General features: G+C 37.0%; 1 protein-coding gene across 1 annotated transcript in view; it reads left to right on the top strand.

Annotated features, from left to right (window-relative positions):
- Positions 1–6: 6 nt before the first annotated feature.
- Positions 7–17,096, top strand: part of LOC102759054 (F-box/LRR-repeat protein 17) — a 97,707-nt gene continuing 80,617 nt past the window's right edge. The window contains exons 1-3 of the mRNA XM_015568410.1: positions 7–101; positions 13,714–13,836; positions 15,105–15,362. Coding sequence (XP_015423896.1) covers positions 15,183–15,362 — 180 coding nt within the window. The 5' untranslated portion in view covers positions 7–101; positions 13,714–13,836; positions 15,105–15,182. The remainder of the gene's footprint in view (positions 102–13,713; positions 13,837–15,104; positions 15,363–17,096) is intronic.

Here is a 17,096-nt window from a genome sequence, read left to right as displayed (position 1 = left end):
GGGACTGTCAGGAGCCCCGCGAAAACCCCTGCGACTGTCATCGGGAGCCGCCCCCCGAAACCCCAGACATCAACCAGCTGCCGCCATCCATCCTGCTCAAGGTGGGTCTGGGCGAAGGGCGCGGGGATGCGCGCTCGCCCCCAACCCGGCCCCTCCTCGGGGTTCTCTCTCTCCTCCCTCTCAGCGCTGAGGAGGGGGTTCCCGACAGCCAGAGGCGCCCAGGGGGGAGGTTGGGAAACCGATGGGGAGGATGCTTATGGCTTACTTTTTGAAGTTAGAAAAACTTGGAATCTCCTGAAGGCCTTTTAATAGCTCGGGCTTGTGAGGCACAATCCAGGGTTCATCTGTTATTAGATCGCCAGCCCAAGTGGTTTAGAAACTCTTTGTAAGTTTTCTGTGACATGTTTTTTATTAATTGAGCAACTTGCCCTTACTGGGTACAGACTTTATATATTAGAATTCGAAAGTTTTCGAGCTACTTTCAGGTTTGACATGCTCGTTGATGTCAGTGACAGTTAACTTGTTTTGAACATGTACTATGAGCAGGCACTATGCCAGAGCTGTATACACATAGTATCTAATTTAATCCTCCAGTTACCGCTGTGAGGCAGATTTTGTTAATATCATAACTGTATACAAGAAGGAACTGATTTTTCATACTATGTGCCTACAGTCCAAAGGCAGACGTCCACAAGTGGTATTTGCTCTAGGGAGCTTACAGCCTAGTGGGGCTTGCGGAGCTTGAATGACTTGTCCAGGGTCACACGCAGAGTAAGAGGCGTACCCGGGAATTTAGGCCTACTTGACTGGAAAACCCTCTTGTTTATGCTATGCTGTGGTAGCTTCCTACATTTTAACGTAAAAGCATACAGGTTTCTGGAGAGTAAGGGGAGACATTTTTTTGTTGTTGTTGGGGAATGGGTGAGTGGAAAAGAGGTGGGCGTCCTGTGGGAGCTTTGTCTCACTTCCAATTACTAAGTAAAATTTGCAATTTTGTCATTGCTGTGATAAACGTAATTATGTGGTAGAATTTGTATTATTATTATTAACAAGTTATTTCTTCCCTCATTTTCTCCCTTCTCCCCTCCCACCCTTTTCTGGAGCTTAATATATGTAATCTTTGTTTTTCACAGTGGATGATACTTACGACCAGCCCCAAATAACTTAGATAAAAATTTGGCTACTTTTATTGTTACTGAAGTAACTGTCATCAATTACAATTGTTACTGTCACAGATATACTTTGTGTGATTAGACTTTTTGCACATTGATAATCCTGTGTTTTTATCTATTTTTGTTTTGATGTTATTCTTGAAAATTATACAGCAAGCCCCCCCCCCCCCCCCAAGCTTAACTTCTACTTGTGTCAAAATGTAATGACTTAACTCTTATGGAGGTCTATTTGTTGGAGGAGTAATTGCCTCCTTTGTGTGTTCAGGATGTGCATTTTAGAGCAGAGGGAACTTTTTTGTTTGTTTATGGAGTTAGACATTTTTTTTTAATCTGGAATTTTTTTCTTTATTAAGATATTACGTAGGTGTCCTTATCTCCCCATTTCCCCCCACCCCCCTACTCATGCCCTCACTCCCCTGGTGTCTATGTCTCATGGTTATGCTTATATGCGTGCATACAAGTCCTTTGGTTGATCACTCCCCCTTACCCCACCTTCCCTCTGAGGTTTGACGGTCTGATCAATACTTCTCTGTCTCTGGATCTGTTTTTGTTCATCAGTTTATGTTGTTCATTATATTCCACAAATGAGTGAGATCATGTGATATTTTTTCTGGTTTCTTGGGATATATTCCTAGAAGTGGAATCACTGGGTCAAGTAGGAGTTGCATTTTTAGTTTTTTGAGGAAACTCCATACTGTTCTCCACAGTGGCTGCACCAGTCTGCATTCCCACCAGCAGTGCACAAGGGTTCAAGTTCCTTTTTCTCCACATCCTCACACTTTTTATTTGTTGATTTGTTGATGATAGCCATTCTGACAGGTGTGAGATGGTACCTCACTGTTGTTTTGATTTGCATCATTCGGATGATTAGTGTCTTTGAGCATGTTTTCATATGTCTCTTGGCCTTCCTTATGTCCTCTTTTGGAAAGTATCTATTTAGGTCCGTTACCCATTTTTTTTTATTGGGTTATCTTTCTTTTGTCGAGTTGTATGATTAGAGGGAACTTTCTTGATTCCTTTAAATTGGTGGATGACATAGACAAATAAAATATCAACAAATATTTGGTATGGAAGATTGATTGCTGTCTTGTTATTTGGCAGGTAAGACTGTTTAAAGACAAACCAAGTAAAAAACCAGGTATTTCCTGCTTTCTACCAAAACTGGTTATTTCATGAGGTAGGGAACATTTTAATACAAAAAGAAAGAAGAAAGGACATGATTTCATAATAAAGAGAATCCCCATAGGTAAACTTATTCTATATGCTACATTGTTCTTTTTCACGTGTTTTTTTTTTTTTTTTTCCTGTGGACTATTGAAAACTTGGTCTAAGGGACTTTTGGGACTTACTCCTTAGACTTGCCCTGTTGTGATGGAGAATTTGGACATGATATGGAGATGTTTTACCTATATTAGAAACTGGAATAAAGATTGTCTACGTGGGTTTTATGGTCCTAGTTGTATTCAGCAACAAGTGAGTGGTACTGTCTGGAATGAATCGAAATCAAGGTTTTTCTGTGTTTACCAGCCCAAATAGAATTTTCAGGGATAAGGCTTTTGGGGGCATAGGCTCTGTTGACATAGATTTTGTTTATTGCTGTGTGCCCTCCCCTAAGTGCAGTGTCTGGCATTTAGTAGCACTCAGTAAATATTTATGAACAAATGAATGACCAAATGTTTAGAAGTCTGGGCTGACACTGGGTGAATATGCCATACCACAAAGATAAGTGTCTAAGAAATGTTTATATCTTGACTTCAGAGTTGTTCTGAGCTACAACAGAACCATGTGATGTTGAGAGATTTCTGGCTCTGTTTCTGGTGAGAACTGGAAGTGTTTGGCTTGGAGAAGAGAAGACTTAGGCAGCTATGTCTTTCCCTCCCTCCCTTTCTTCCTTCCTTCTTTCCTTTTTACGGTATAGGAAGGGTTGTTGCATAGAGAGGCACAAATCCATCATCTCCATTGGAAACATTCAAGTACAATAGCCGTTAGCCACATGTGGGTATTTAAATTTAAAGTGGTTAAAATTAAATAAAATTGAAAATTCAGTTTCTAGGTTACAGTAGCCACATCAGTAGTCATGGGTGACTGGCCACTATTGTGTGGACTGTGCAGATCCAGAACATTCCCCTCATTTTAGAAAGTCCTGGGTAAACCTTCATAGTTTTTTTTTTTCCCCTTTATAAATGGCATCAAAATGTTCATGTTCTGTAGTTTGTTTGTTTATAGTTTGGTTTGGAGGTCTTTTCACATTAGTGAGGATATGGTTTCCTTCATTCTTTTTAACTGCTGCATAGTATCCCATAGTGTTACACCACATGTATTTATTTCTCTAGTACTGGATGTTTCTAATTAATTGATACTACAAATGATGCTAATAGATTTTTTTTTCTATGTACATGTGGTCATATTTTTCTAGGGTAGATGTCAAGGAGTGGAATTTCAGGTTTGAAGAATGTCTGTATTTGGAAATTTAGAAAGTCCTTTCTAACAATAAGAGCTGTGTAGAAATGAAATTAGTTCTTTCTTGAAATCGTGAGCCTCACTGGAAGCCATAATTATGTAACTTCAGAACAGGAAGAGACCTTTGACAGCATCTGGTCTTTCCTCATGTCTCATGCATGAAGATACAGGCTGGAGAAGTCAAGTGGCTTACTTACCCCAAGACATTTCAGAGAGTGAACGGCAGACCTTGAGCTGGCACCCAGCTTAGTGTTTCCAGCTCCAGAGATCTTTTCAACATCCTGTGTGGGAAGGCCTGAATAATCTCTCAGAAATTTTATGAAAGAGATTCCTGAATGGGGAGAAGGGGCAGGGCAGTGGGGAAAGGAGTAGCTTACACCAGAGGACTGACTTCTAAGTCATCATGAGTCAGAGACTAATTTAAAATTGGGTCTGTAGGGTTGAATTGTGGTCTTTAATATAAGAATTTGAGAAGCAGGAACTAGGTCTTCAGAGGTCAACTGTGAGAGTAGTATTTTGTTTTAAGCACTTAAGTCTGTTACATTTGCTCATTGAGTGGTTAATGGATTGTTTTGGATCAAATGAGCTAGCTTCGATCTTTGCTACCTGTTGCCTTTATAATTTAAGTAATCCTGCCTACTAATACCACAATTAGATATTTATATGGTAGAACCATTATGCAACAATTTTACCAAATGATAGCAGTGGAATATATTTCTTTATAATTACTATTTGAGTAACTGGTTATGTTGTGGTCTATATTTACATTTGGAGACTTTGTGTGCTGTGCTTAGATATCTTGTTCTCTGCCAGCAGACCTGTTTCTTTCCAAAGAACACCAGGTGAGAGATCCAAAATCCACCAGCACCATTAGGAAGTTGCCTCACCATGCATGCACCCTTGATAATGTGTCAGTAGGTGCTAAGTCTTTTATTTTTACAGCTTTCTTACCACCAGGTTGCTTCAGTGTTTAAGGAAAAGTTTCATAAAAGAAATGGGCTTTGGAAGAAAGCTTACATATCTGATCTGTTTCCCTCCCCCCTCCCCCCCCAGGTATGCTAACAAGGATGAAAGCAATGTAAATAGGAGTCAAAGAAAAAAAAATACTACTTTTTAAACTTTGAATGTACATTACTAGTGGGTAACAGTAAATTACCTGTAGCATTTCCTGAATGCTTGATTTAAGGCTCCAGTACCAAATAACCTCTAGTCTAGAAGGTATGTCTCTGGCGTTCTAGGAATGGTTTTAGTCAGCACTGAAATGGAGTGTCCTGAGGAAGTCAGGTTTAAGATTTTTCTTTGCTGAAGAATGCAAAGCAATCTTGATGAACTTAATCAGGCTACCAAAAGGTGTGATTTGTTTTCATTTTAAGAAGTCTGTAAATTTTGCCTTATACTGAGTAGCTATCAAGGACCTTGAGTAGTTCTTTGCCAATTTGGAGTATCAGGTTGTATAAATGATAAGGAATGTAAGGGAAGATAAGTGAAGGCAAATATAGAACCTTTTAATATTAACATAAGAGTTACTTGACTTTGGCTAAATATCCTATTTTAGTCTTGCCCAAATCTTGGCCAGTTTGGAGCCCAAGTGGTATTGTAAGGCCATACAATGGGCATACAATGGAAGCTCTGCCACTGAGAGGGTCTTGGAACATCAGTACCCAATAGTAATGAGTGCATTTGGCGTACACATCTTTGCTTCTAAATCCCTTTCTCCAATAAAAGGAATCAGTGCTCCATAGAGAAATGGCAATTTCAGGGCTAGGACAAGGGAAGTACAAGATGAGCCTAGGCCAGTGATGGCGAACCTTTTGAGCTCGGTGTGTCAGCATTTTGAAAAACCCTAACTTAACTCTGGTGCTGTGTCACATGTAGAAATTTTTTGATATTTGCAACCATAGTAAAGCAAAGATTTATATTTTTGATATTTATTTTATATATTTAAATGCCATTTAACAAAGAAAAATCAACCAAAAAAATGAGTTCGCGTGTCACCTCTGACACGCATGTCGTAGGTTCGCCATCACTGCCCTAGGCTGTGGTTGGCAAACTGCGGCTCGCAAGCCACATGTGGCTTTTTGGCCCCTTGAGTGTGGCTCTTCCACAAAATACCATGTGCGGGCGCATGTACAGTGCAATTGAAACTTCGTGGCCCATGCGCAGAAGTCGGTTTTTGGCCTTGGCGAGCCTATTTTGAAGAAGTACTGTTGATATTTGGCTCTGTTGACTAATGAGCTTGCTGACCACTGGAGAGTATTTTGTGCCAGGACACAAGGAAGTCCCCAAAGAATGATGGACATATGTCAAAAGGATACATTGTTTTATTGTATCTCCTCCCCCCACCGAAAGTCTTTAGTGACTGGGTTTAGAATAAAACTTATTCTTATTTAAATTTCATAATATCTGACTTTGTGGGCTCAATTCCGGTCGGGGTGCATACAGGAGGCAACTGATCTACTACATCCCTCTCTCCTCCCCTCCCACCCTTCCTCCCCCTTCTTCTCTCTCTAAAATAAAAAATAATTTCTAAAAAAATAAATGACATCATACAACATGTAGTCTGGTATATTGTGTTGCACCTTTAATACCTATCTCTTACAAAACCTAGCATAGTCAGTGTAAAATAGCTACAGGCAGTGAATATGTCTCTCTCACATTGATGTTTCTCCCTCTTTCTCCTCCCTCCCACCCTCCTTTCCATTCCCTCTAAAAATCAATGGAAAAAATATTTTCAGGTGAGGATAAATAAAAAGAAAAAAGAAAAAGAAAACTACTCCTCTTTACTTCTTTTCAAATATTTATATAATTTGTATACAGCCCCGCCTGCTCATAAACTTTAATTCCTTTTTGCAGTAATATCTTATAGCAGATACGATTTCTGCATTAAGATATGAAATGGTCCAAAGTAGGTATTGGTTTTGTTGATTTTTAAGTACTATAAGATTCTACGGGATAGGTATGACCAAGTGTTAAGCAACAATGTGTTTTGGAAGTTTTTTCAGTCTGAAATAATCTTCTGATATCTTATACTAATGTCTCACTCGAAAATGGAATCTTTCAAAAGGTACAAACTTCCAGTTATAAAATAAATAAGTCATAGGAAAATAATATACAGCATGGTAGCTATAGTTAATAAGATTGTATTGCATATCTGAAAGTTGCTAAGAGAAATCTTAAAAGTTCTTACAAGAAAAAAAAAAGAAAATTTTCTAACTAGGTATGGTGATGGATGGTAACTAGACTTAATTGTGGTGATCATTATGTAATGTACACAAATACTGAATCATTATGCTGTACCTGAAACTAATATAATGTTACATGTCACTTATACCTCAATAAAAAATAAATTAAAGAAAAGAAAAATCATGCCCCCTACCCCAAGAATCTTTCACTGTTTCAAAATATATGGATATCAGCCTGGTAGTGATTAATTCAGGTTATATCAATAATATGACATACATTTTCTGATAATTAATAGCTTAGTTATGTTGTCCAGATCTGCCACTTAAGATCAAGAATATTAAGTTTGGCCCTGGCGGTGTGGTGCGGTGGTTGGGCATCATCTCATACACTGAAAGGTTACGGGTTCAATTCTCAGTCAGGGCACCTGCCCCGGTTGCAAGCTTGTTCCCTGGTAGGGGGTGTGCAGGAGGTAGCCTATCAATGGTTTGCTCTCACATTCATGTTTCTCTCTCTCACTAAATATCAATACAAAAATCTTTAAAATAAAAAAAGAACATTGTTTTCAATCCAGGTCATGACTACAAATCAGATACTGCTGATTCCCAGTATCTATTCCCCTTACATTCTTTTTAGTAACAGAATCCAAGCTAGGCACGTGGCTGCTTAATTAGACACATTTCCTAGCCCCTCGTGGATAGGTGTGGCTGTGTGACTAAATATTAGGTTCCAGGCTGTGAGTGGAAGCAGGGTGTACAGCTTTCACGTCATACCATTCAAGGCAGCTGCTTGTCCTGTGGTTCCTTTTCCTTTTTCCAAGGGTAAACTAAGAGTAAGCCGTCTTTCACACCATGAAAGATGTGAGGGCAGTGATGGAAAAGCAAAAGATTTAAGATGATAGGTCCTGCATTTTCTACATTCTTAATGGAGTTTGGACTTCTGTCATGTTCAAGCCATTGCTAATGGGCCTCTGTCAAAGTAAGCCATTTCCTGGCTTGATGTATGTGCCATCCAGTTTTTCAGTGTCCTCCCTCACCCCCACTCCCCTTGGAGTTTTCTTTATTCTTCAAACATGTTGTTCTGGGTCAGTCCTTTACAGACCTGGGTTCTTTTTTTCTTCAAAATGACCTTTGAAACGCTTTTTCTTGAATCTCATATTACCAAAGATAACTCAGAACTGCCTTTGACTATATAATCTTAAAGCCAATGAACAAGTTTTATGTCTTAGTGCCTCCCACAGAAATGTAGGGACATGTGCACAGATGTTTGTTACGAAGATAGTTTGGGGACGACTGGTAATTTTCTGAGGAGTTAGGGTATGGGTGCATTTTAATGATGAAGAAAAGCAGGAATCTTTTTTTTAATTAATATATTTTTATTGATTTCAGAGAGGAAGGGAGAGGGAGAGAGAAACATCAATGATGAGAAAGAATCATTGACCAGTTGCTTCCTGCATGCTCCACACTGGGGATCGAGCCCACAATCCAGGCATGTGCCCTGACTGGGAATTGAACCGTGACCTCCTGGTTCACAGGTCAATGCTCAACCACTGAGCCACTGTGGCTGGGTGAAAGCAGGAATCTTTAAACATGTTATCTATATCTGTGCCACATACTATGCCAGGACTTAGCAGTTTAAAACCACCAACATTTATTACTTTACATTTTGTGTGGTTTTGTAATTCCCATGTGGCTTAGCTGGGTCCTTAGCATTATGTATTTTTACTTTTATCCATCTTTAGTGGTATTGGTTTTATCTTTCCTTTACCTACTTAGTGAATTTCCTTTCACTTAGATGCAGAAGACTCATCTAGATCCACCCAGATTTAGTCAATTACTTATGGTTTATAACAATAATCTCACTTTTACATGAGAGAAAACTGATGTTTCAAGACGGTACTGTCCAAAGTGAGACATATTTTAAATAAGGTGCTTCTTTGTTATACTGACCATGGTCCACATATTTTCTGTTTGTTAAGGGAAAAATTAGCCCTTTAAATCCATGTAGTGATTTAATTGTACACAGATGATGTAGTCTCCCTGAGTCCCAGTTTTCTCATGTGTAAAATGAGGAAGGTGAACATAAAAATATCCATAAGAGAGGAACTTCCAGCTATGGATGCATGAAGAGTTTGGTGACTCCTCTCTATAAAAAAACCAAACTGGACAAAATTGCCCTAAATTATCTGGGCTTTGGAAATTGACCAAAGGCAGACAACATATTCTTTTTCTTAGGGAAACTGCTAGAGCTTCAGGTGAGCATAGTGGAAGTCTACATTCTTGAATGAAGCTCCTTCTGTAGCCCTCTGCCCCAGTACTTTTGGCAAAAACCAGAGTTTGGAAAACCAGCATCTTTGATGCCAGAGAGACTAAGTCATTTTGGGGCAATGAGTAAACCTGTATTTGTCAACTCAAAGTGATGAACTTGGTGGAAAACAAACAGGGAAAATCCACATATTTGTAAGACTCGGGTTTTGGTGCCAGTGGGATGAGTGGGGGATCAGCTAGGAACTTAACAGGCAGACCTTGGAAGTAAGACAACCATGGAAGGATAAGCTCTCCATTTTTATTTCTGGCTTGCTGTGAAACTATTGACATTGCATGAGGATCTGGGCGTGGCTAGCAGAAAGCAAGGGCCAAAGCCGACTTGAAATGGCTAAGCCTGAATGTGCTCTTTCCAATCCACACGGAGATTATGGATCTCCACAAATACATTGTGTTTCAATTGCCTGGGGTGTTCAGTACAGTAACATGCAGTACAGGTTGGTAGCCTTAGAGCAGCAGGCTATACCATGTAGGCTAGGTGTGCAGTAGGTTATTATACTATCCAGGTTTGTGTAAGTGCGCTCTATGGTATTTACACGGCAAAATCACCGAGTGACACATTTCTCAGAATATATTCCTGTTAAGTGATTTATGACTGTGTTTAGTTACGTTCTTAGCATTTGCCCTGAGGTTTATAATTAACAGCATAATTTATAACAATCTCATTTTGAGTAATATTGTACTGTTTGGTCTGAAGCCTATTGATGGGAGTGTCCTTGGTCAGAAATGCCTACAGTGCTTGCGCAGGCACACCTCTGTCCTAGCAAGCTCGAGACATTCCTCCAGCAGGGCCTTATTTATGTTTGGGCCTGCTCTTTTGGTTCTTAATTATGATTGCAGGATACGCTTCATCAAGGAACCATCGGGGAACGTTGAGGGACACGATTTACTACTTGCAGATTCTGGAGGGCAATAGGGTATACTCAGGGTCCACATAGTCAGGTCATAGTTAGAGAATGTGGACTTGGGGCTCTGCCTTCAGTAAGGTTCAAGGGTGGGGTGTCTAGGGTTTTGCGGGTTTACTTTAATGGGTGAACTTAAAGCACAAGAGCAGGAATTCGGGCAGGAATTAGAGCAGGAAAGGAGAAATGAGGCCACTCAAGTGGTCAGTCAGTCTAGGTTACCCAGGTCTTTCTGAAGGTCAGACCTTCTTGGGTGGTGGTGACCTAGTTCCTTATCTGGTTTGTTTTGCTAGTAGCTGTGTCATGTAACTAACAATATGCTTATTCAAGATTGATGTCCTTTGAAATAGATGTCTTGGCAATAAAAGCTTGATGTCAGGCATTTACACTATAGATACCAATTTAGTGTTAAATGGTATATAAAAACATTTCTCTGTTTATGTTGTATTATGTTTTGTGTCCATACAATTAACATAGATTTATAATTATTATTTTATGTAGTTGTCTTTTCAATCATTTAGTATTGGAGTAAAAGCCAAAAATACATTAATACTGAATTTTATATTTGCCGGCATAAATACTTAGTTTTATGGGTGTTCTTTATTTTTTTTGGGTGTGCTTTCAAGCCACTGTGCTTTTAAGTGCTCTTTCATTTCAGTCTGAAGGATTCCCTTTAGCATTTCTTGTAGGTGATAAAATCCCTCAATGTTCATTTATCTGGAAATAATCTTAATTTTGCCTTCATCTTTGAAGGATAATTTTGCTAGATATAGAATTCCTGCTTTAGAGTTTTTCTTTTAGCGCTTTAAGTATGTTATCCCATTGCCTGCTGGCTTACATGGTTTCTGATGAGAAATCAGATGTTAATCTGATTGAAAATCTTTTGTATGTAATAAATTGCTTTTCTCTTGCTGCTTTCAGGGTTCTCTCTTTGTCTTCTGACAATTTGATTATAATGTGTCTTAGTGTAGATCTCTTTGAGTTAATCCTATTGTGATTCATTGAGTTTATGAATGTCTAGATTTATCAATTTGCCAGGGATCAGAAATGTTATGTTTAGACTGAAAGTTCCACCTTATTTTCCTTGGCCTGTGATTCCATTGTTACCTCAGTTTTCAAAGACATTGCTGTGCTACTTTGGGTTTCTTCTGCACATGTGTAGCTTTGTGGTTAACTCAGGTTTTTTTGTCACTTCTTTCACTGAATTAGGGGTGCTCTTTCCAGATCTCTCCTTTGATCATTCCATCACACTCTTTGACCTAGTGGTCTCTTTTCCTGGTTCTCTAGATAGAAAGATGGAGTTTCCCTCAGAGTTATATCATGTGTTATATGCCTGTGCTGCTATATATATTTGTAGAACTTGGGCTGTTTACATGATGAAGCGGTAAGAAAAAGGTAATGGAGGTTTCTTTCACACTCTTTGGTCTACAGAGTTTTTTCCTGGTGCTTCTGGCAAAAAGATGGGCTTACAGAATTTTAGGTGCCTGCACAGCTGCCACATTGCAGCTCTGTGACTGAGGCTGAATTTGGGACATGGCCAGTAGAGAGAATAGGGAAAAGTGAAAGAAAACCCCAAATGGGGACTCTTCCCACATTCTCTGTTTCACAGAAGTCCTCCCTCTGTCCAGAGAGATGGCTTTCTCTCTTTGTTTTCATTAGTTATGCTTGTCATGTAGTTCTGTACAGGGGCCATCCTCAGTTCCACACTGGTAGAGAAAAGGAAAAATAACATAGGAAACTCATTCCTGTTATTGGTCATTCTTTAAGTTTGGCTCACCTCCCCAATCCATATGTTATTAATCTTTTGGAGTTCCGAGGTAATTGCTTTTGCTATGTTGTCCAGTGGTTTTAATTGTCATGAATGGGGGTGAGGGGCTGTAGCGGGCTTAACTACATCTCTGCCAATGATTCTAAAGCCTATTTCCATTTAACCCTTGGAGGACAAAAAATAGTTGTGAAGGAACAGCAGTTGGCAGTTGTCCCAATGCTCAAGATTTAAACATAGTAGAGATTCTAGCTTAGATTTCTGTAACATTTGACTGTATAGAGGTATCATTTTAGGTCACAGTTATGATAAGAATCATACTATTTACTCTGTTCCAGATGCTGTTCCAAAAACTTTGTTTACTCCTTTAGTCCTCACAATAACTCCATCAGGTAAAAACTATATTATTCCCATTTTATAGATAAGGAGCTTATGATACAGAGAAGTTAGGTAATTTGCCTAAGATTATATAGATAATAAATGGTAAAGCCATAATTCAAACCAGATAAAACAATATAGTGTAGAGCACATGTTCTTATTAAAATTTTCAAATTTTAATTTAATATTATGGAAATCTTCATGTAAAGACCAAAGTAGAAAATAATGAACTCCCCATATATCATTCCACTAATTTCAATAGTTTTTCAATATTCTGCCTTTTTTAGTTTATTTATCTTTTGCCATTTTTTAATAAAGTATCTGAAAGCAAATTTTATATATCATTTCACCATAAACACTAAAGTTTGTATCTAAAATGGATAATAACTTTAAAAAATAATATAACCACAGTAATACTCTAACCACAATAATATTATAACAACCTAAAAAGTTAGAAATAATTTTTCATAAGTCATTTACTATCTCTTTTATGTTCAGTTTTATCCGATTGTCTCTGAAGTATCTTATAGTTGGTTCAATTCGGGATCTCAATGTGGCCCACAATTGTACTTGTGATAATGTCTCTTAATTTTAACAAATCAATATTGGTCCTAAACCTGCCCATTGAAAAATAATTTTTACTTTTAAAACTCTTTTAAAAATAAGCATTTAATTTTGGAATAATTTTAGGCAGAAAAGTTACACAGATAGTACAGACTCCTCTTATATTCCTCACGCACTTTCAGTTTCCCCTAAATTAATTATCTTACATTACTCCGATACCTTTGCCGAAGTGTGAGATCAGCATTGGTCTCACATCATGTTTTTGTGCTTTAAAGTAAATGGCCTTTTTCCAGTTCACGATGGCATTAGTTGTCATTCCTCTTTATTCTCCTCTTGTCTTTGATACTTTTTCAGCCTTCCTTTGTTTTTTTGTGATCTTGATTTTTTGAGGAGTCATCACATATTTTGTAGGATGTTCTATATTTGGTATAAGTGATAGTTTTCTTGGGATTAATTGGGTTTATGAAATTCTGGAAAAAAATATCGTCAAGGTAAAAATTTCCTTTTTATGACATTAAAAAAATCATATAAAAAGTTCACCTGGTTCTAAGGTCAAAACTGTAAAACAGGGTATCTTCAGAGTAGCCTCCCTTTCATCTCTTTCTCTTTTCTAGCCTTTTCTCCCTTCCCTTAAAGATGAGTATTTTTAAAATTAATTTTTGACCTATCCTTTTAATTTTTTTAAATATTGGCAAACACACACACACACACACACACACATGCACACATGCATACACACAGGCACGCACGTATCCCCCTGTTCTCCTTTGTTCCTTTTCTTACATGAAAGGTAATGTTGGTCCATGTTTTTTACTCCCATACCATGTTTTTCTCTTTAGGACAGCCTCTAACAATGACTCTTCTAATAATGGCTACTTGTATTCAACATGTTTTTGTGCTTTAAAGTTAATTTTTTTTAAAGCCTTTAAAATGTTTAAGCACATGTGTGGCTTCTTTTATATTCACAGATATTTTCCAATTTATCCCTGGATGAACGTTGCCTTTCTGCCTCGTTGGTTTGCAAGTACTGGCGTGACCTTTGTTTAGATTTCCAGTTTTGGAAGCAGCTGGATCTTAGTAGTCGTCAGCAGGTATATGTAAACTAATTCTCAGAAACACTCAATTTGATTTATTAAAAAAACTTTATTCCTCTTCAGAAATTACTTCTTTCATGTTGTAATTTCTCAAGATAATTCAAATGACTATAATCTGTAATTCTGTGCTTTAGTATTTTTGTGTGTGAATTTAAGTTAAAACTAGGTTCTTATGGTCAAGAAGATAATTTCTAGTTTGGATTGGTAATTTTGGGTTGCTTCTTAATCCTCTTTGTTTTATTCCTGTTCATTTTCATTTTTCATTACCCTTTTAAAACAAACTTTCCTCTTTTTGGAAGGGTCATATCATGAATATCAGTTTAATAGTAGAAAATGATGGCAAACATTTATATAGTACTGCCGATGTGCCATATACTGTTCTACTGGCTTTCACAAATTAACTCATTTTATCTTCTCAATAACCTTATGAGTTGCACTATTATTATCCCTATTAATATATTATTATTACAATATTAATAATACTAACCTAATACTGTTATTATAGATGACGTAATAGAAGCAAAATGAATTATGATAACTTATTTGTTTTAATTTTACTTTACTTATGAAGAATTTTCTAATCCTCCTCATTGCCTGGCTGCCCAAAATGTTTATGTGCTAGCATACATTAAGAAAAAAACGAGTTAATAGTACTTATTGCAAACCATTTGCAATTCTTCCTTTAAACTTGTTTCCCAATTCTTGACATTGGAAATATATAAAAATATCCAATAAGAATAGGATTTTTTTAGAGTACTAAAATTGCTCTAAATCCTTCTATGATGTTGTTAGTAGTGGTGTGCTGCTAAATATGTAACAACTGGCTTTTGAAAATGAATGAACAAATAAAAAGCCCTTATTTGTAATATTTGCCATTTTCTGTGGTATGAATACTCCTACTGTAGTTAATTTCAAGCTACCAATGTGAGGTCACTGCACGTAGTGATGCCATTGATTTGGAAAGAAGTGCATATTATACATCTTGTGAGTTGGAATAATTCAGCTCCAACATGAACACTATCACTCAAGAAATTCCAAGGTTTTAGGAGCTCTGTAAGGACCCAGAGACAAAAGCCAAATATGTTTTTTATTATATCATAGTTCTTGTTATCCTTTAATATTAAGTAGAAAAATTTTCTTTCAGTTGTGGTTTTCATGCAGTAATCTAGTTATATTGTTTATTGGGGGAAATTTAATAAAACAATAGAAAATAAGTTTCTACATTTAGCAGAAGTTTAAATTTATTGCTTTTTTTTCTCTCACAGGTCACTGATGAATTATTGGAAAAAATTGCATCAAGGAGTCAAAATATAATTGAAATCAACATTTCTGATTGTCGCAGTATGTCTGATACTGGCGTCTGTGTTCTAGCATTTAAGTGTCCTGGACTTCTTAGGTATACAGCCTACAGGTGTAAACAGCTTTCTGACACCTCCATTATTGCGGTTGCCTCTCACTGCCCTTTACTTCAGAAAGTTCATGTGGGCAACCAGGACAAACTAACTGATGAAGGACTCAAACAGGTAAATTTTGGCATCTCAACTCAAAATGTCTTCTTGTAGCAGCACTTTAAAAGATTGTTGTGTTAAAAATAATTCCAAGAGACTAAAAGAAGTTGTCTTTTTTTTTTTTTATACATACACGATTATTTGTTTGGATTTGTGTGCAGTTGTTATAATTGATAAATTAACGTGCTTATGTTTTGGAGTGAGTAACTGAACTTCTGTAACCAACCATTTTATTAATTAATTTATTTTGTTACTTAAATTTTTTACCAAATGTTGCTTTAGGTAACAATAGTATGCAGTTTGGGTTAGCATGGAGCTTTAAAAATTAACCTTTAACTTTTATGTTACTAAATAATATGCTTATATGCTTTGAAATACCTGTTTTAAGGTATAAATGAAGTAGAAAATGAAAAAAAAGGTGGTAATTATCCATATTTATTAGCTTAATAATTGGATTAGAAATAGTATCATAATATATTTTATGTTTGATCCACTCCCTTTGGCAGTGGTATTTAAGGTTTCTTGTCAATGAGTATTGTTTATGTTTGATCCACTCCCTTTGGCAGTGGTATCCTTAAGTGGTATTTAAGTGACTCTTGTCAATGAGTATTTAATAGATTCTATGTGGCAAACCCTGAATTTGTGAAAATTTTGAATATTTGGTAGTGTTCCTACTACTGTACTAGGTACTTTTTGTATTTTTACATTTAGCTCTTGCAATAACTTTGCCAAAATAGTTGATATTAAACTCATTTTGTAAAGGAAGAAATTAGGGCATAGAGAGATATATGAGTTTGCCTAATGTTTAGCAAGTGGTTGAGCTGAGCATTAGCCTGGATTCTCCGAAGCCACTAATTGTCTTTCCACATTTCCAGCCAGTAGACTGTACTCTTCTAGACTTCGAATAGGGCAGAGGCCATGCACATTAAAACTCTCCCTACAGTACCCTAGACCAACATTTGTTGAAAGAATTCATTAATAATTCCATTTAAGAACTGTTAGGAGTAATGCTTATATTTAGAATTGGGATGCACTTGCCAATAAAAATGAGTGTCAGTAAAGTCTTAGATTTAAATCTGATCTGAGATGAAGTTAGAAATAAAAATGAAGATCCCTAAATTTAAAGACTACATATGAATTAATTGACAACTTTGAGACTAAGTAAACATTTCCTAGAATGTGAGGTATTTTGGAACCCATTAATTTATGATAGATTAGATGTTTGCTTCAGATTTTCATGGTGTCTGAATGATGAATTAGTTATATATAAGGTAATAATCTAATAGAACTAGTAAAACAATCTGAATATTTTTCATTCTGAAGTAATTCTCTTAAGTGACTGCCTTCCATTAAGTAATTACATAGTAACCTTATTGCAGTGTGCAGAGTAATAATCTCCTATGCTTAAGACTGCAATAGCAAGGGTCTCCTATTTTAGCCTCATTCTTCTGATGAAATACTATTGTGGTATAGTAGAAAGAAAATGCCTTTTCTATATACACTGAGTGGCCAGATTATTATGACCACCTGACGTTTGTAGGCAAATTAGCTATAATTTCACGCTGAAGTTGCTAGAGGGCCAGATCATTATAAATAGGGAAGCAGGTTTTTTACTACGACAGTAGAAGTGATCTTTTTCTGAAGATATGGATAAACAACGCAATTTAGCAGCCTTTAAACGTGGGAGATACACACACACACACACACACACACACACACACACGCCAGATTATTATGACCCCCCCCTCC

The sequence above is a fragment of the Myotis davidii genome, unplaced genomic scaffold (genome assembly GCF_000327345.1).
Source record: "Myotis davidii unplaced genomic scaffold, ASM32734v1 scaffold812, whole genome shotgun sequence".
Classification (NCBI taxonomy): domain Eukaryota; kingdom Metazoa; phylum Chordata; class Mammalia; order Chiroptera; family Vespertilionidae; genus Myotis; species Myotis davidii.
The sequence above is the reverse complement of the archived record's forward strand: the minus strand, read 5'-3'. Positions and strand labels throughout refer to the sequence as shown.